Source organism: Gasterosteus aculeatus, chromosome 8 (assembly GCF_964276395.1).
Source record: "Gasterosteus aculeatus chromosome 8, fGasAcu3.hap1.1, whole genome shotgun sequence".
NCBI lineage: Eukaryota > Metazoa > Chordata > Actinopteri > Perciformes > Gasterosteidae > Gasterosteus > Gasterosteus aculeatus.
Genome location: NC_135695.1, coordinates 18,619,253 through 18,639,441, shown reverse-complemented (window position 1 = coordinate 18,639,441; position 20,189 = coordinate 18,619,253). Strand labels below are relative to the sequence as shown.

Here is a 20,189-nt window from a genome sequence, read left to right as displayed (position 1 = left end):
TGATGCGGTCGCCGTGACCTTGACGTCCTTCCTCCTCTCCGGAACTCCCTCTGCAAGTCACTGTGGAAAAAGGAGAGAGGGGGAGTCGGAGGAGAGACACCCTGAGGAGCATCTGAGAGCCTTGAAGAAGAGTTGATCCCCCTCCCTTCACCCCCCGGTGAATACTGAGGATGGGCTGATGAAATAAGGGGACGTGTGTGCCGCTTGCACGGGGGGGGGGAGCCAAGTGAAATGCTGCACGGCGCCCGCGTGCGCTTCTCAGAGTAAAGACGGGGAATTTCTTTTTCTTTTGGCGAGTCCTTAGAAGATAAGAATAGCAGGCGGAGCCTTCTGCCAATGCTGCTGAAGGGGCTCCGGCTCTCTCATCCAACTCCTTGGCTCCGAGTCTTTCCTTTGCTCCTCACATCTCCTTCGACACAGCAGGGGCCCCGAGGAAGAGCCTCGACAAACACAACACTGACCCCTCAGCGCGCAGCGAAGCCTCGGCGCTAGATGTGCTTTTAACAGGTAGTTTCGGGTGGGGCGGGGGGGCTATATTTGTGTTTTCATAGTTTTTGTTTTATTGAGCTTCACCAAAATACACGGCAAACTTTTAATACAAGCGCTCCGAGTTTCCTCCCATGATTTAAGAGTTCCCACACGTGCAGAAGCCATATTTTGGGGGGCAACTAATCAAAAGGCCGTCACCTTGATTAACTGTAATTGTGGAGCACAAATGTTTGATTGCTTGATTGCCGATATGAAGTAATCAAAATCCCACAGTCGACTCTAAATAATGATCAAAAATTGTACGGGGAGTAAATCAAATGTCCAAAGACAAACTCGAGGGAGATGACTTTTCTAAAGTTGAAATTTGAGTTATGAATTAAAATTAGCTTCACCTTGACCAACACTTATACTCAATACTTTAAAACGAAGCATGCAGGGCTTAAAATGTATTATATATCCCAAAAGTGTGACGCACCATCGAGGCCAGTATGTGTTGTCTCATGCGATCCAGACGCCTGCCTCAAAAATGGTCGACTGTAATTGTGTGTGTGGCTGGAACCTTTTTTTACTTCATGCGAGCTTAAACCAGCCGAAGCCACCAGCTCTTCTCTATTTGTTTACTAAATGAACGCCTGACACTGACATTGAAGGAACTGCGCTGAACCTACAACGCACACAGACCCACTCAGCGGATACAGAAACGGGCCCTGTGGCAGGTCTGTGGCCACTGCCGAGCTGCAGTGGCGTGATGGAGTGCGAGCGGGCCCGGAGGCCTTGTGTAATGCCTCAACAGAGCCTCCTGCAGCGTGACATCCTGTAACTACTCTTCACTCACACCGCTCCCGATTGTTTTTGTGCCCGTCATTCAGACACAAATCGACCACGGTGAGACTCAAACGCGTCACTTTTCCCAGCTTCCTGTAACACATCAACAGCACTGCAGCACACATCCGCGTTCCCTCCGTCTCCATCTCGTTGTTTTGCACCTCCTTTGTGCTTCTCCTCCCCCCTGCGGCTCTCTGTCGCTCCTCTCAGCCTCTGTTTCTCCTTCTAGCTGTCCTCTCCCTCACTCTGTCCATCAGCCTCTTCAGATATCTCTCTCTCTCTCTCTCTCTCTCTCTCTCTCCCCGAGCAGGTTTTTGTGTATTGATCCCCTTGTGCTCCCCTGGGCGGTTCTGGACCAGCGTTCAGCCCGTGGGCGTGTCCCCACGTGCACTCGCGAGGCCTTGGCCCGTGCCACAGACGGAGACAGGTCATTAAAGGGAACCTGTAAATTACCAGAGCGGGATGAGGGGCGTGGGGGGAGACAGGGGGGGGTGGGGGGGTTTCAATCAGCCACCCAGACGGGGTGCCGCCCCGTCATAAACCCTGATGGTTTAATCATTCCGTTAAACCTCTATACATTTGTAGCAGGAACGGGTCCGACGCTGCAGCGCTGGGGGACTTAACATAAAAACAAATTGGCATGTGTTTTCAGCTGGTGGGCGCGTAGCGCAGCACCGTGCATTACCCAAAGTGATATATGGGTGTAGCATGTGAGAAAGATTAAGCTGAAATGGCTCGGGTCATGATTTGGGAAGGAGAGATATGAGCCCTCTGGGCAGGTAGTTGGACTAATGCTGCGCAGACCTGCTCTCCAATTTATTTCCCCGTGACGTGTTTGTGAATATTTATTATTGCTCTCCGCCGTTTGCTTTTGGCTTTGCACCTTAAAATTAAAACATCAATTACCAGACAAAAGCACAGCCACGTCTGTAACCCGTTACTTTGAGTATGTCGGGGGAAAATAATGAAAACTGCGTCCTGCGGAGAAACATGCACGGACACGCGTGCACTCCGAGAAACTCTCAGGAACACAATTAATTTCGCCCCGGTGTTCCGCCGCAGCCCAGTTGCTTTGTTTGGATTGGATGCAGCTGAAACTGCTAACAGACCGGCCCCTGTTAAGCTGCCCCTCACTAAAGGTCGACCAGATTGTCTCCTCCATTTAATTGAATCCACAAATTCAATGAGGAACATTCCTCGCAGCAACACGTGCCCCCCCCCCCCCCCCCCCGTCCAACCCCGTCAGAAAAATAACTAGGCGTACATTCATTCACCCCGAGCTGAGATTTTCCTTGAGCATTAAAAGGGAGACAGAAACCAGGATGGAGTTAAAGATGGAGATGCGCTGGGCGTGGAGGAGAGGAATGCATCTGCAGTTATGTCATTACGCAATCATCATCCTCCCCGTCCCTGACTCTGAGCCGGATCTGCCCCCCCCCCCCCCCCCCCCGCTAATAGACCCAGCTGAAGACCTGAATCTATTAAAAACACGGTTTTGTGGTGGAGAATCTATGGAATTTTAATTGCAAACACACGGCCGTCGCGAATAAATGTTTTAACAAATTGATCGGTCGAGCACGTCCGACGGGCCCCGAGGAGCTGAGCTCGTTGGGTTTTTTTTTGTTTTTTTTTCAACCATTTGAGTTGTGCGGCGGCAGCCGGGGCCCTGAAAACGCTGTCAGGGAGCGACTGTAAACGGCTTTACGATCCCCCCGAGGGTAAACACGTTTTTACGAGCAAGCCACGTTTAGTCCGAGCGAGGATCCTGCTTCTTTTCGAGGAGCTTTAATTTCTTTCCCAGCTCGCCTCCATCTTCCTGCACACGCCTGTTTTTAAATCTGAAAGAGTGAGAGACGCTGTGGTGGAAGTAGGGAGTGAAATAGGCAGCTGTGCTGAAAGAGAAGTAATGGGGATGGGGATGGGTCGGGGGGGGGGGCGGCAGGAAGGAGGAAGACGAGCTAGAAACAAGACACAAAACAGTGCCGGCAGTCTTTCAACGGAAGGGAAGGAGGATAATGAGCAAAACCACGGCAGCGTATTAACACGCACACATATTCATAGTTCTATAAACGTACATTCACACCGAGCCGCGCCTGCTTCGCCACGTGCGCCCCCTCTTCCCCCCCCCCCCCCCCCCCCCGTCACAGCGTGCATCAACACACTAACATGCAGAGAAATGGTGGATTCTGGAGATGAAAGGCGCTCAGATCAGTCTGCGGTGCGCTGAGTCGTAACCTCAGAAGCTGGGAAGTGTGCGTTCGTGGCATCAACAGGTCCTCCGGGAGGCTGTGAAGTCTTTTTGTTCTGTTTTGATGTGCTGCGTTTCCGATGCATGTATTCAAGCTCTCCGACTGCATAAAGGTTCCCTTGCTTGGTCTTTTGATGAGGGAACTTGTTGAACTGTAGGAAGCCTCAAAGGGCTCAAAAAATACTTTGTTAACATCTAAACTGGCTAAAACCTGCAGGCAATAATCAATAACAGGACTCGTATCATTTGCTTCATGTAGTCCTGTGTTACAACATGTCCTGTTATTTTATTGTTTTGTGTTTCACAAAGAAACTTTAATTGATTAAATTGCAGAGTTATGAGTTGCAGAACAACATTCTCTGTAAAAGGAAATCCAAGAAGACAAAGAGCACGAGGCGTCAGACCAAAGGGTGCCCGGGCAAGCGTCTTTTTGATTTCCTTTCAATTTCCTGTCTGCTGAAATATCCAGTTAGCAAACTGACGACTTCCTGCCTCACTTTATTGACACATGGAATGCAGTTATGAGAACACACAACTTTCCTTTGCAATGACGGATTGTGACCCACCTTGCGTGCAATTACTTTAAAATAAAGTAGTTGAGCTCATTGGTTCCCGACCTTTCGGCCTGCTACGAGTGACTTTCCCTCCACATCGTTAAGGGTTTGAGTTTTTAAAGGCAGGAGGAGGCCGAACTCTCAATTAGTTCACAAGAGGGAAAACAGACGGAATCCTTTTGTTCATTAGAAATACGTTTTACTCCTCGTCCCTCCGAGGGGTTGGGAATCACTGGGCGGATTCTCCGGCTTTTATAACGTCGGCTTCGTTTGACCGCTCGTGTCTCTTCCGGCCAAACTTAATTATGACGATGCTACGGCGTTCCCAGATTTACGCGATTACGCAGAGCGCCGTCACGCTCGGGGGCCAAATCTACGAAAATTAGACTTGAGTCGCAATCAGATGCTGGCTTTAAAAGCCCAACCCTTCCCCTCCCTCCCGTCTCTCTTTATCTCACACACACACACACACACACACACACACACACACACACACACACACACACACACACACACACACACACACACACACACGCTAACAAAACCATTGTCAAAAGCGGCGCCAAACTGCGAGCGCCGGTCGGAGCGCGTTTGGCCGAGTCTTCTGCCAGTGCTCTAATCAAGGGGGAATGTTTAACAACTGACATTGAGCTCGCGGGGGCCTTTCATTAGTGTCCCTCAGTCACCGGCGGAACGGAGGAGCGAGAGAGCGAGATGAGAGCGGAGGACACGAGGGAAACGTTTCTGAAATCACCCAGATTAACACCAGCACGGCTGTCACATTCGCCGGGGAGCGGAGCGGCTTTTGCTTCGCCGGGCAGATGTTAAATGTGATGGAAAGTTGTAAAGTTGGAGGGGGGAAAGTTTCTCTTTCTAAGGCCATCGCTCCGGGCGGTGGAGCCAAACCCCCCCCCCAGCTGATCAAAGAGAGCGAGAGAGACACACACGAGGGGATTAACAGAAAACAAGAGGATCGGCGGGAGGCTGTGAAGGAATAGACGACTCCTCTCCTCTCCTCTCCTCTCCTTCCCAACCATCTACTCTTTTCTTCAGCTGTGTGACTTCCTCTCATCTTCCCAACTCTTTCAACTCTCCTCCTATTCCTCGCATGTCCCCTGCTCCCCTGGCTTCTCCGCCCTGTTCCACGGCCCACATTAAATCTCTCACCCTGCTTCTCCTTCCCTCTCCCCCCCCCTCCTCTCTCCTCTCGTTGCTACGCTGTAATTGGACCTGGAAGCCTAAAGACAAGCAGCTCAGTGTGCGTCGGGCTGCCTGACAGGCGCGTTGGCTTCTATTAAGCTTCAATGAGTGAGCAGGATTGGAAGAGGAGAGAAGGAGTTTAAAGTGCACGGTGCTGCTTCGGTGCTGTCGCCTCTCGGTGGGACGCACGGCAACAAAGACGCACGTTCACATCCTTTCCTTTCCATCGGCTCTTTCGGCTTATTGCCTGCAGGTTTCCTTCGGCGTGTTGTGTGTCTATGTGGTAGAATAAAATCAATTCAACGTTGAATAATAATATCCGGGTCAAGGTGAAAGACAATCGAGGAAGCACGTTGAGTGGGAGAAGGCCGGCCCGGTTACACACACACACACGCACACTCACATACACACACACTGACGTCAAGTCGTCTCCTCCTGCACGAGGGTGACGGCGGTGTTATTGCACCGTGCTGAATTTAATCCGAAGTGCCACACAGCAACCACAGAGCCCAGTTGAGGTAAATGTTAGAGAAATGTCTACTAGCTCTGCAGCTGAGTACAGCAAGAACAATTCCAGATGTGTGTGTGTGTGTGTGTGTGTGTGTGTGTGTGTGTCTGTGTGCGTGCGTGAGCGAGAGACGCCGTTATCTGGCAGATTTTCTCTGAATTTTGTTGCAGCAGCGCTTCTTTTTTGTTTACAAAGTCATCACTGTAGCGGTTCCCGGGGGGGGGGGGGCATCTCGCAAAGAATCAATTGATTGTGTTAAGAATCCAAACTTCTCCACTGTGCGTGAGTGTGTGTGTGTGTGTGTGGGCAGTAAAAAGTAACATATTGATAACCTTCATTTGCGTCCGCCCACAAACATAGATGATGTCGTTTAAACCAGCAGTCTCTCCAAACTGAATATTGGCCTGAAACATGAAAATGTAAACAGCGAAGGATCTGGCTTTTGTTTCGGCTGCATGCAACAAAAATGTGTTTGAGGCGAAAAAAGAACCTCCGATAAACAAATGACAAATTCAATAGAAACTTAGAAGTACACAAGTGTTTAAATGAACACGCAAAGACGGATGGCACCACGAGCTGCGTGACAGCGCGAGTCCAGGGATCTGAGTTATGAGCTGCCATCCGCGCGCGGGGCAATGCTGAGATATTGAGCCAACAAGTTTTTACATCCCGTTCATTCAGAAATAAATCCTAATAAACACTTTAAAATGCCTGAATGGAGCCTCATGCGACGGCCTACTTCACAACGTTAAAAGAAAATCCCTGACTTTGTATTGGACGATACTTATAATACTTATTCTTATACCATACTTATACTTAGTAATTGGTTTGATTTAATGGTATTTTTCACGTTACTCACTGTAAACAATGACTACCTTGAATAACTTATAATCATGCTTTAATTCACCATAACAGTGATTTTAATGCATTATTTTTAAAAATCTCATAAATTATAACAACAATGGGAATCTGGATACACTATAATCTTTAGTTAGCGAGTCAGTGACCAGTAATTATCAGTATTATGATGCTTGACCTTCTCAGTCATTATAAAACGAATGTGTATGAGAACATGTGACTTATTTAGTACTATAAGCCGATTATAACACGGTATATGTTCATCATGCATAAGCGCCATAGAAAGTGCTTTGAATTATCATTCAGAGGCGGTGATGAAAGGGAGAAAAGGCAAAGACAAAAGGAAGATAAAAGGAAACGAGGGAAGAAGACGCTGCGCCATAAAGCAAACAAAGAATTAAAATATAATACGCTATTGGACCGAAAGAACAACCCCGCTGATGGAATGTGATCTCCGGTCATTCACCAGGATTTGGGCGCTGAACTGTGCGTGTTTACGTGGCCCGTGTGCACGTGTGTCTCTGAGCTCATTGGATCGGTGATGAAGGGCTGATTCATGCTGAAAAGGACATTGATTGACCAACAAGGCCGGCTGATTAATGTCGGGTCTGAGCGGATGGATCCCGTAAAGCTGTTGAGAGGATCGAGGGGCATCGGAAGTGTCGGAGTTCTCTTTAGGGTGAAATAGCAATCGACAGCGAGGGATAAATTATTGACTATAAATCTGGCTATTTGTTAGTGCGATGCAGCTGGTTATACAGCTTATAGGGAACTTTTTTAATTTATTTCTGTTTGACAAAATGCTGCTGAGTTTGGTGATCTGGTTCGATATTTGGGATTTTTAGTTTAGAACAACTATTGACTCAGAATGAATTCTACAAACTGGTGATCCTTTTCTATTGAGAACCACCATCGTTCAGGTAAAACATGTAATTCCTCCACTGCTTTTGATTTATGACCAAATATCTGTAAAACTAATGATGTCCCATCAGCTCCAGCTGCTTTATGTGTTGTACAAAGATAGAAATATTGGTATCCTAAACGCCCAAATATTACCTGCTGCCTTAATAATAACCATTGTGCGCGTGTTAGCCTGCTGATTCTCTTTCTGTTTGCACATTGCAGAGCACGGTCGCCCCTTCAATCGAAGGATGGGTGGTTCGATCCCGGGGTCTTGACCCCAGGTGGCTCCCGTAGCCGCGGTGTGTGAATGTTAGTTAGAGTCCCGATGGGCAGATGGCGTCTTGCAGTTCGTTTAGCACCGCGCTTCAGTCACGACCTCCAGGAGAAATGAATGTGCTTCTTTTTCATTTGGAACCTTTTCCTGCCAAAGCGGTTTCCAGCGTGTAATTGATGTATTTATTTTAACCAGCTTTTTGGCTCGAAGCGTTTGGGACGAGCTTAATCGGTGCATAAACCTCAAAAAAATTCATTTAAAATTGAGCGATTACTTTCTGGGTAAAGACGAGTACAGATTTTACTTTATTTTTGTGTTTTTGGTAAACTCCTTTGAATGTATCTGCCGTTCCCCCGGCTCAATGTCAATGTGTGGAATAACGCTGTAGTTTACCGAGCCACAGGCGCATTAATTACCCACCAGGCGGCCTCGTGTTGGTGTATTTGCACCACAACCAGCTTCATTTGTTCCCATTAAAAATGAATTTGTCAGAGCGTTAGAGTATGTTTGTTTAAAAGGACGCTGCTGTTCTCTGTACGTTCATTCCGTCTTCCGCTCTCCGTCCCGGTGGTGAGTAAGTGGCTCCCGATGTCTATTAATGACGTCCATTTATTTCACTGTCCCTGTGCAGACCGTCCTTCCGCTGCCTCTATCCCTGCCATGATTTAACATCTATTATTATGTTTGTTTAAGGCCGCAAATGTTCCAGTTCGCTTTGGGCAACTTCTCCCTCTCTCTCTCTCTCTCTCTCTCTCCCTCTGGAACGCCCTCCCTTTCCTTCCTCTGTTCTTCTCCAATCTGCTTTTCAATCGAATTCCCTGTTCCGTTGTATTTGCTGGTGTTGGTCTCAGGAGCTCACGCTGGAAAGAACAACTTTTCTTTCTGGCATTTTCCTAATTGATCTGTGGCAGCCGGGGCCGTGGTTCAGCTGCACTCAGATCCTCAATTATTCATTAAAAGTTCCCTCTGAGGAAGTTCATCATTTTTTTTATATATATAAAAGAAATAGATTCATGATGTTGTCTGCTGATTTTTTTTTTATCTCATGTTCAGCTTTCGAAAAGCACAGAGAGGCGGGAAATATCCCTCAATGTTACTGCCTTCACTCGCTTTGAGTGAAAAGAAAGATGTTTTCTTTAAGCTCAATAGGTAATTATATGTTTTTACAGTGGAGTCACAAGTAGTCCAAGCAACACAAACTCGTGTGTGTCATTTGAAACCTTGGAATTATTACTCACCATTAATGCCCGACTTGGCATCTCTCCCTGTGAAGCCGGTGTTGTGAAACACGTCAGGGTTGAGAGCTATTCTCAATCAGGACGCCAGTTATTACAGCTATTAAAGTCACCATCCACTTTACGTAATCAAGGCAATTGCACCTCGGCTGCAAGCATACGACCATTCCCACCCGCAGCGGGGGAGAGAGAAAATGGGCCCTTTTGTCTTGCTGTTCGTTAACTCCCACATGTTTAATACAGGAGGTATCGATTCTATTTCCCCCGGTTGACTTATCTCTGCGATTGTTTTTCTCCCCGCGTAGGATTGCTGCTCCAAGAGAGTTTCATCGAGGAGCCGGACGGTCTGGTGTCCGTGAACCTGCTGGTGGTGTCCGCCGTTTCGGCCTTCGCCACGGGAGCCGTCCTCTCCGGCCTCACCGTCTGCTGGATCATGAGTCACCGCCACCGCCACCCTCGGGGCCCGGGGGCCGGCGGCGCCCGCCGCAAGGGTGACAAGGAGCAGAGCATGCTGGGGCAGGGCCAAGGCGGGTCGGTGATGAGCGTGACGAGAACCAGCGGCGGCGACCGGCGGCGCTCGCAGGCGGACAACCCCTTCGTGGTGCCCAACGTCTGGCCCAAAGTGGAGATGGACCCGGGTTTGCTGCCCACGCCGGAGCAGACGCCGCTGCAGCAGAAGCGGTCCCTGCGTCTCCCCGACTCCGACTGGGACCAGAGCCAGACCTTCCTCACCGCCGTGGGGACGCCATGCCCCAACAACTCGGTCATCTACCTGAGCTCCAAGTTCCTGCACGGAGGCGGTGGGGGGATGGTCCGGATAGAGGACCAGGGGGAGGTGCTGCTGCCCCCGCACGCGGAGCGCCAGCGCTACCTGATCCTGGCCACCCAGCGAGGCGAGCACGGCGGCGGTCGCCCCAGCGGCGCCCTGAGGAACTCGGCGGGAGAGTACATCTACCCGGCCACGCCGCAGGACTCCCCCGACCGACGGAGGGTGGTGTCCGCCCCCACGCCCCACATGGACTACGGGGAGCCTCGCTGGAGTCACGAGGCGCTCAACTTCAACAGCAACAACGGAGCGCCCTATCACTCCCAGCGGCCGGGCCTCATCAGGCCAGATGTGCACGGGCCGCGGGGGCTGGGAGAACTGGCTGACTTCAGCCATCTGCTGGGCAAGAACATGGGAGAGCGCGCCCCCAGTGGCCAGTGAGGCAACGTGCGGGAGCACTTCTCTCAGACTGGAATGAACGACCCCTCAGACTCACCGTCCCGGTCCCACCTTTCCCCGTCTGTCCTCTCTCACCGTCATTCAATGTCCTGACGTCATTCAGCTGACCGAAGAGAGAGACCAAGAGACAGTTGAAAAAGAGGAGCAAACTCTCCTCGCGTCTCCTGCTCGGAGTCGGAGGTGCACCCCTCTGCTCTGTAAGCGGTACGGCCCGCGGGAGCTTGACTTTGGCACCGCCGGGCGAACAGTAAGCTAAAGAGAGGGGTGCCCAGGAAAGGGAATCTTCTAAAAGTACAGTGTGGAGATTTAAAAAAAAAAAAAGAAGAAAAAAAAGAAGACCATGTCCCTTGCAGCGCCAAATGTGAAAGGTCTCCCTCCACCATCTTGTTTTGACACCCTGGATCTTCTTTGAGTGCAAGTTTTTGTTTCGGCTTTTGTTTTTGTTTTCCAGCAGACAACAATGTACTTTACTTTGGATTTCAGAGGAGACTAAAACCATCGTAGCCGCGCCAGAGGGCAGAGACTCAATGAATCATGCAGTGTGTGTGTGTCTGAGTGTGTGTGTGCGTGTGCGTGTGTTTGTGGCCACGACAACCCCAACCAGTGTCCCGTCTCAACTGTGAAACTATGTGAGGACATTTCTGTACGGAGGAGGTTGGCGTTAACATTATTATTTTATTTTTATAAACTAGGGCACAGAGACAAATGTATCTCGGTGTGTTTACCAATCAGAGAGTCGGCCATTTGGCCAGCGGAGGGGCAAGATCCCCGTTTTTATTTTTGAGTACCTCGTTGGACAGAGCCATCGCGAAGTGAAGGAAAGCAATAATGAGACATGTAAGGACGAAGACAAAGACTATTTAATTCGATGTTTTATAACGCGACCGTTTTCTCAGCGGAGCAAAGTGATGTTTAGAGCTGTCAGGAAGAGACGCCCCCCCCCCCCCCCCCCCGGGACAAGGAACAGTATCTCCCCTCCATTCTTCCCTCGCTGGCTCTCAGTACGCCCGGGCCCTACTGAACTGACCCGAGGGCCCCCGCGGGCTCCGCCGTCCATTGGAAGGAGGGAACGTGAGCTGAGGCTGTCTGACGGGGGGCTGTGTGAGCCCCCCCCTCCCCACCCCCCCTTCTCCCCCGCTCCATTCAGCCTCCTCTGCCGCGACACTGAGCCTCCTTTTGTGCCCCAGAAGCGGGAGGAGACCGCGGGGCGGCGAATAGCCGTTAAAGACTCAGGCCCCCCCCCTTCCCCCCCCGCCCCGGCCCTGCAGAATATCAATGAAGAGGACGGCGGCTCCACCGCGTCATGTGAGACGTACCCGCCCCGGGAGCGGGACACCTCCCCCGGCCCGCCCCGGACGAGGCCCCGCTCGCCGTCACAATGGTCGTCCCCCGTGGCTTCGCCTCAGGGTTGTTTGGCGACGGCAAAAGCGGCGGGAAGAGAGAACAGACGGGCAAATGTCGCCCCGGGTGTGGAGTTACTCTTTCGGTCCGCCGTCTGGTCTTTTGATGTTTATCCGGTTGTTGTTGTTTTTTTTCTGTTTCTGATTCAAATGTTCAAATGGTTCATCCTGGTCGTGGTGCGTTAGAGGCGGCTGCGTTTTGTAACCGTCGGCTGCTGTGTGTGTGTGTGTGTGTGTGTGAGTCCGTTTGGGTTCGAGTGCGTTACTCACATTGAGTGCCAAAAACTGCTTTGATCACTTGTGCTTTCGTTCTCACCCTTCATCTTTTATTCCACCCCCTGGTTCTTTCTCTATTGAGCCATCAATGTTTTTCTGCAACCCTTTGCTCGACATTCGGAAAAGCCTTTCGGAAACCACGACTGTACACAAAGAAGTAGGACTGAAACGGGAAAGCCGGGCTGTGCTTTGATAGACCTGCAGTGCACACACACACACACACACACACACACACACACATGAGAAGGTAGCAGAATGTACAAATAATAGTGCAGGGTATTATTTGATTATTACATTTGATTAGAAAGTTTGGAATTATTGAAACATTCCGAAGAGCCAGACTGAATAGAAGGGTCTTTAGTTTCTGTGAGATCTTCTAGATGTATTGATTCATTGATGCTAAACTTGGTGAAATATATACATGTTTCACTATAAAAATCATATTTCTCATATTATGTGGTTTTATAACCCAAGCAGTCGCACGATACCCTTGTCTGAAAAATATATTTTGTCTAAATTTCTATTTAAACCTAGGACTGTTTAACCCTGAAAAAGTAAAAACAACTCTGTAAGTCAGACCAAATACCAGCTGACGGTTTTCACTCCTCGGCCCCGCGGACGCATTTTACTAAAACAGCACTAAGGTTCAGCGCCGAGCGTTAGAAGGCAAAAGACAAACACGCAGCCGGGGCTGAAGGTTTGCTGCGTGAGACAAGCCAGTGAAAGAGATTTATGAAAGCAAGGACAGAGGAGGAGGTCATGATGTTACTGCATTACCGCCTCAGCACATCACTACAGTGTATTCTTTACACATTCCGCCCTGAAACAGGTCATTAGTACCGAGGATACGCAGCCGTCCACCAGCCACGACTCCCTTTATCGCCCTGCTGTGACCTGAGTGCTGCTTGTCTGTGCGTGTGTGTGTGTGTGTGTGTGTGTGTGCGTGTGCATGTGCGGGTGTGAATGAGGCCTCTCCGTCTCGACCCGCCTCGCCCAACCAGCCGTGTCCTCGCTCTGCAGCTCCTCCGGTGTTTCGCTAAACATGCTTGATTAGGCAAAGTATATTTTCCGAGGCCCCTCTAATGGGCCGATGAGCCCTTGAGGAGATTACTGCAGACACGAGGGGGAGAGGGGGGAGGAACTGGGGGGGGGGGGGGGCGCACGTTGGACCGGCTCGTCACCCCGTTTACTAACCGCCGGCCTCGCTCGCCCCGCTCGCATTGCGCACCAGCAAACGCCGTCGTCCATCGAACCGAATCCGCGGCGCAATTGAATTACGAGGCCTGACATAGGCCGACGCCCACTCGCTGTAGGGGAGGTCCTGCTCGCGATGCCGCCTCACTCACCGGGTCGTTTCGTTACATTTGTTCGACACTACAGGGCGGCTGAGGAACTCAAGTGTGGCCTCGTTAAAGTGGAGTCTGTTTATTCAAGTCATCATCCTCCTTCTTCTCTACAAACTTGTGTCATTCCCATCCGTCCTCTTTTAACGGCTGCACTTTGTCTCCTTTTTTCAAAATGCTTTTTATAGCTGACTCACACTGCTCACACACACACACACACCTAATAATTCAGCTCAATTTATGTGCAGGCTGCACCTTCATCCTGTTTGTCACCGTTAAAGGTTAGCTTGTTAATGTAATGAGGCGGTGACAGAAACAGAAATCAAATAATTCCCCAAATCAAATCCATAAGTGACAATATTTCATAAAACATTTACAAACCCTCTTATGCGGTAAATTGCTTTCCTTTCCTTTGAAATCATTTTGTTTGGAGTTTTTCTTTTTTTGGGTGACACATATTGCCTCCAGTTCCACACACACATTCTCCCTCTTTATCTCTACAGCACGTATCAACACACACACACACACACACACACACACACACACAGAAGAAATGCCCACCCATCATGACCCAGTCTGTGTGTGCTTATCCGGTTGTGCCCCCCCCCCCCCCCCTCCCACTCCCCTCCCCAGCCAATAACTGCCATCTCGCCCAGTACGCGGTCCATGCCCCACAGAGAGCCCAGGAATGGGGGCTATTCCTAAATCCACCGTCTCACTCGAGAGCACCGACATGAGAGAGCTCCGAATTAAAAAAAAAAAGCACAAAACAAGGCGTGAAAACAAAATCCACATTTGCATTTTTACGTAAAGTCGTGGACGTGTTTACTCGGCTCTGATCCTTTCCGTCATGTTTGCTTTTTCTATAGTTTGTTCCTGTGCTAGATATTCGGGTTTGAAATGATTATGGAGTATTATTGTGTATGATTTCAATTCCTCCGGCGCGCCCGGATTCGACGGCGACGATGAAGACGAAACCCCGAAGACTCTCGCGAGGAAGCAGCGCCGACCTGAACCTGAGAGGAGAGCAAGAGGACGAAGAGTGAATGGACTGAAGTTCTATAGCTGCAGAAGGGGATTCTCCCACTACTGTGAAGGACCCCCGTCCCAGACCCCCCCCCCCCCCCCCCCCGCCGCGGCCCTCGAGGGCCCGCCGCCGTCCAATGACAACACATGTCCCTACTGTGTACATAACCTTGATGCTTACATGTAATTTAAGTGCAGTAGCTGCATGAACACACGGCCTCTGTGTGTGTGTACAGAAGTAGCGACGTGTGAATTTGTACAGTACATGCAAGTGTGTGTGTGTGTGTGTGTGTGTGAGTGCGCTTGTGTTCGCAAAGAGATCTGTCCGTCGTCACGCTAAACGAATCACGTGCATGCACCCTCCCACAACTGCCCAGTACACACGCCTCCTCTACACACACACACACACACTCCAGCAGTTGTTCACCATTCTCCACATTGTCCTGAGCTGTGCGTGTCACTCCGCATGGAGACTTTGCTCTATGTCAACTTTCTTATTCTAATAAACCTCTCAGACGTTGATCTCGAAGGTGACATCATTGACCAGCGCGTGTTGTGATTTGTGTCGTTTATGAACATGTGAAACTCGCCGAGGAGGGGTTGTACTGGGACAGAGTGGAGGGGTTGTACTGGGACAGAGGGACAGAGGGGACGGGTTGTACTGGGACAGAGGGGACGGGTTGTACTGGGACAGAGGGACAGAGTGGACGGGTTGTACTGGGACAGAGGGACAGAGTGGAGGGGTTGTACTGGGACCGAGGGGACGGGTTGTACTGGGACAGAGGGACAGAGTGGACGGGTTGTACTGGGACAGAGGGACAGAGTGGAGGGGTTGTACTGGGACCGAGGGGACGGGTTGTACTGGGACAGAGGGACAGAGTAGAGGGGTTGTACTGGGACAGAGGGACAGAGTAGAGGGGTTGTACTGGGACAGAGTGGAGGGGTTGTACTGGGACAGAGGGACAGAGGGGACGGGTTGTACTGGGACAGAGGGACAGAGTAGAGGGGTTGTACTGGGACAGAGGGACAGAGGGGACGGGTTGTACTGGGACAGAGGGACAGAGTGGAGGGGTTGTACTGGGACCGAGGGGACGGGTTGTACTGGGACAGAGGGACAGAGTAGAGGGGTTGTACTGGGACAGAGGGACAGAGTAGAGGGGTTGTACTGGGACAAAGTGGAGGGGTTGTACTGGGACAGAGGGACAGAGGGGACGGGTTGTACTGGGACAGAGGGACAGAGTAGAGGGGTTGTACTGGGACAGAGTGGAGGGGTTGTACTGGGACAGAGGGACAGAGGGGACGGGTTGTACTGGGACAGAGGGGAGGGGTTGTACTGGGACAGAGGGACAGAGTAGAGGGGTTGTACTGGGACAGAGGGACAGAGTAGAGGGGTTGTACTGGGACAGAGGGACAGAGGGGACGGGTTGTACTGGGACAGAGGGACAGAGGGGACGGGTTGTACTGGGACAGAGGGACAGAGGGGACGGGTTTAAACATGCTTAGCGATTGAACTGAGAACAACAACATCACGCTGCTGAACGAGCTTAAAGTCTCCAGATGAGAACGTCATCAAACACTGCGATGCGACCACGCTGTTGCCTAGCAACGCAACGGCGAGAGCGCGCACATCGTTGTGTTGCTGAAGCTGCAGCCTCTGCCGAGTTTTTATACCGTATGCACGTTAACCTTGTCTGCTTGCCGATATTTTATTCAACTGCTCATTCCACAATAAAGAGTCTCGTCTCTCTTTCTGGCTGTTTTTCTAGGCCAGTTGTTCATAATTAATCGCAGTTGTTTGCGCAGGCTGCAGTGTAATAACATAGTGTAGTTCCATTTGTGCATTAGCTGACATTTGATGCAATATATTGTGTAGCCTACTATTTCATTTAACAATAATATTATATAAATGAACCTCCCACGGTTCTAAAGTGTAATGCAGTCAGTGACCTACTTTTACCTGTAATAAGACCTTTAAATGACTCGAGTAGATTTGAATGAGTGTGTTCTCTTGTATAGCAAATTTCAACAATCAAAACCATTTAAGACAAAGGAAAACTACATTTATAAAAACAGAGATTTAAGTCTTACCTCTGTAATCTCTGAGCAGCTTAAACGGCTCATATCTGCACTCTGTTAACGTGTGATACCACCAGTCCTCATTAGAGGGCGCTAGAGCTCTGAATTACATTCTATGAGCGTTAATAAACGCAAAAGACTTCAGTGCAACAATAATAAAAATGTGCAAATCAGAATCATAAATTGTCCCTTGCCCGTCCTGTCTGGACATTTCCTCCTCCCTCCCTCCCTCCGGACCAGCGCCTCTTCTCTCCCGGGAGCATCGGCCCATTTCACATCTGTTGAGTGGTGGAGGACCGAGAGGACCTGTCGGGAGCTTTCTGTCGCTGATGCTTTATGGGTCCTCAGTGCTGCAGTGCCGAATTGATCAAGGAATGAAGGAGGCCGGTGGCCGTGTGTTCTCTCTCCTCTGCAGATTTAGGGCGACTTGTTGTGCCGCTTTGGGATAATTTACAGCTTGTTTACGCCAGGACCAGATCTGTGTTGAAATATGAGGGCGTGTGCATGACACTATGCAGTCCGTCCATCCACCCATCCATCCATATGGGTCTCCATCTGTCTATCTATCCGTTAACCTATCAGTCTATCTATCTATCTTTTTTCCTCCTTCCTGTCCTCCCCCCCCTGCAGCCTCCACACAAACACGCACTCGCTGTCGTTATGATGGATCTGATTGATGAAGAGGCTGAAAGAGTGCCAGTGGGTGAACTCTCCTTGATTTCACTCCCTGCTCCACAGCTGAGCTCCACCTAATGCCAGCTGGCGTCTCAATATTTGGTCTCCCAGAAGCTGCTTTTCCACAAAATAAACATATTTTTTACTGTACTGTTTGTTGGTATACAACAAACAGACAAATTAATAACAGATTAATTGTTTTATTTACCCAATTCTTAACCACCGGCAAACACCTTGAAATTGTCAAACGCGTTTAACAGTTAACAAGGAAAAGTTATTTGATCATCAAATCTTTTAAAAAACGTCCGGTCTGACAGTTTGGTCGGACGTGAACAGCAAACGCTCTGTGATTTAACAAACAGGAGGCCGACGCGTTTGAGCTCGTGGCCTTGAAGACCCCGGTGAAGGATGAGACGTGTTCGGCCTCTCAGTAAAAGGGTTCTTTTCAAGATAGCGGAGCAGCTTTCGAACTCCCACACGCTTTGATGCCAATGAAACAACGCGGCTGTTTAACTTTGTAACTCGTGACCGAACGGAGGTCAAATGAAACAAAAAGCAGCCTGTGCAGCTGGCGGCCCGGGCCTTGACATTGGGTCATGCAGACATTGGTCAAAGGTCGTGATGTTAACTCTTGCGTGTGTGATTCATCAATGCAGGGATGCTTAAATTATAATCAAAAAAAGATTATATATGTAAATACATAAATATATAAGCATTATATATCCATGTGTGTGTTTGGTGTTATCTTCACATTGTGCTTTGCGATAACAAACAGTGACCACTAGGGGGCGATGCAATCCACTTAACTACACGACCACTCAGGTCCGCAAGAGAACATTCGATTATTTAGTCTCCTCCAGCGTTTATTCCCATTTGTCTCGAAGAGAGATACGATCAGTTTAATCCGAAGCACGTTTCCTATTTATCACCGGAATAGTTTTGATATTTTAAACAAAATGCGAAAGGAAATTTAATAATGTGAGCCGAGAGACGCACGGCATTAAAGTGAGGTAATGAAACAAGAGCTGCATGTGTGCAAAGGGGAGAGATGAAGGGGAAGTTCAGTGGAGATGTGGTAATGGACACTACCTTAAAATAAAATGGGATTTGGCACTCAGTGGGAGCAGAGAGCCCCCAAGTGGACACACTGCAAAGCTTCCACGGAAGTACACCTCATATTGCCCATGATGTAATTCTCCTTTTTGATGTATATTCGGAGGTGATCTGGTGCTTTAGAGGGGAGTCTGTGGAAGCAGAGGTAATGCTCGAGGTCCTGTTCCTTTACAATGTTATGTGTTAACTTGTTCATTATCCGTGCACAAAGCATAGAGATACACAAGGTAAGTAAGGACGCCACTTTAGTTCCCTTCACAAAGAGAGCGACCACATGTTTAATTCACTACTCATGTGTCACCGGAAAAAAGAAACCCTGCCTGTTTGGAGGAGTGGAAGCCGTGCAGGGCTCTGCAAACAAAACCTCTACATCCAAAAACATCGTCCCTCCTTTTTTTTGTGTGTGTGTGTCTGTTTTCAACGTGTCCAGGTGTCTGATCGCTGTGCATTACGAGCAATAAACCTCAGCAGCAGCCGCACATCATACGCACATCTGTGGCTTTAGGCCTAATTACAGTCAGGCAGCATGCGTGACTGGATAGGTGTAATTGGAAAATCAACAGGGTGCAGTAAGTAAATGTGTGTCGGTCTAATTGGCAAGTCAGCAGGGAGCGCAGCTGCACCCCGTGCAAACTGTGTGGGAAAGACACGACACACACCTTCATGAACACAAACACCTCTGGGTTTGTGCTTCAGCGTGAAAAGCAGACAGTATGTGAGCTGTAAGTAATGTTTATCCTTCTGGTGAGAAGTTGTGCTGTGTGTAAGGCCTCAGGCACAGCAAACAAAAGCATCACACACAGTGTTATGGTCACACGAGGGATTTATCTGAGCAAATCATTCGCGCTCGTCACCTCTAAAGCGTCGCCGACCACTCAAAGGTTCTTCTACATAGATTCCAAATTTTAAAAAGGGAAGCAAAAGACACCGAAGCCGATTGGGACGTAACAAAGCCGCTTGTTGTCTTTGTTTCCAGCAGCGTGATGATGCAGCAGTAGTTTGATCATTTTCTCACATGGTGCAGTTTCGCCCGAGTTAAGTAAGCAGCTTTCGACAGGTTTTGCATATCAAAGTGTCCGCGGCAGTAAGGCGGCACCAGAGACTTGTATTTGACAGATAATACTGCATTGTGCAAAACGGGCCCATCGCCCTACAGTCTGATATCATAACATTACTGCAGTGTCCAAAGAAAACAGGTTTATTTTTAAGTTGCACCATTTATTTTTCTAAATAATAGTCTTCATCCCGTCGGGGGCGTGAAGAAAAAGTACATTTTCATTTACTCTTGAACTGAGAACAGAAGAAATTGAGATACTATTTGGCATCACATTCAATCAAAATGTCATTAACTGATGTTCTTCATTCACACACGCTGAATGTTTTTTCTCTGATGCCTGTGCTGCCTGTGTAACACGGCGGCAGGACACGTGGGGCTGAACTTGATGAAAGAGTTTATCGGCAGAGTGGAGCAGAGTTCTCTTTGCTTGATGGTGTCTTTTGTCCCGTTTCGCCTCCCTGTTTAATACATTTCTTCCCTCAATCTCTTTTTCCATTTTCCAGTAAATTGTCCTCATTTCTCCTTTCCTCCGGCACACAAAGGTGTTTTCCTGCTTTATGTGATGGCGAGATTACCTCAGCCATTGTCCAGCTTTGTTTGTTGTCGAGCCAACCAGGCGTTTCCATGGGAACCAGGTTCAGGGGTCAGCATGTCGCAGATGCACTTTGCCAAGCCAGATGTACAAATGCGGTAAATTGAGCAGTCGTGACTGGAGTTTGAGTGGATTCTGGGTGTTCATGCTGTGCTGTTTCCTCTTCGTGTTAAAACAGACATATTGCTGTTTGTCCGCTCATCCAGTTTTCTGCAAGTCAAACAAAGTGCAACGATTTCATGCCCCTTAAAACCCTCGCGCCGGGGCTCTGCGTTCAATTTAAAGCGGCAAAATGCTCGATTCTATTAGCAT

General features: G+C 49.3%; 1 protein-coding gene across 3 annotated transcripts in view; it reads left to right on the top strand.

Annotated features, from left to right (window-relative positions):
• The window catches only part of sema6bb (sema domain, transmembrane domain (TM), and cytoplasmic domain, (semaphorin) 6Bb), a 109,473-nt gene extending 95,023 nt beyond the window's left edge, over positions 1-14,450 (top strand). For all 3 annotated transcript variants that reach the window (XM_078108555.1, XM_078108553.1, XM_078108552.1), the window contains one exon: positions 9,400-14,450. In XM_078108555.1, the coding sequence (XP_077964681.1) occupies positions 9,400-10,301 (902 nt within the window). In that variant the 3' untranslated portion in view covers positions 10,302-14,450. The remainder of the gene's footprint in view (positions 1-9,399) is intronic.
• Positions 14,451-20,189: the final 5,739 nt, after the last annotated feature.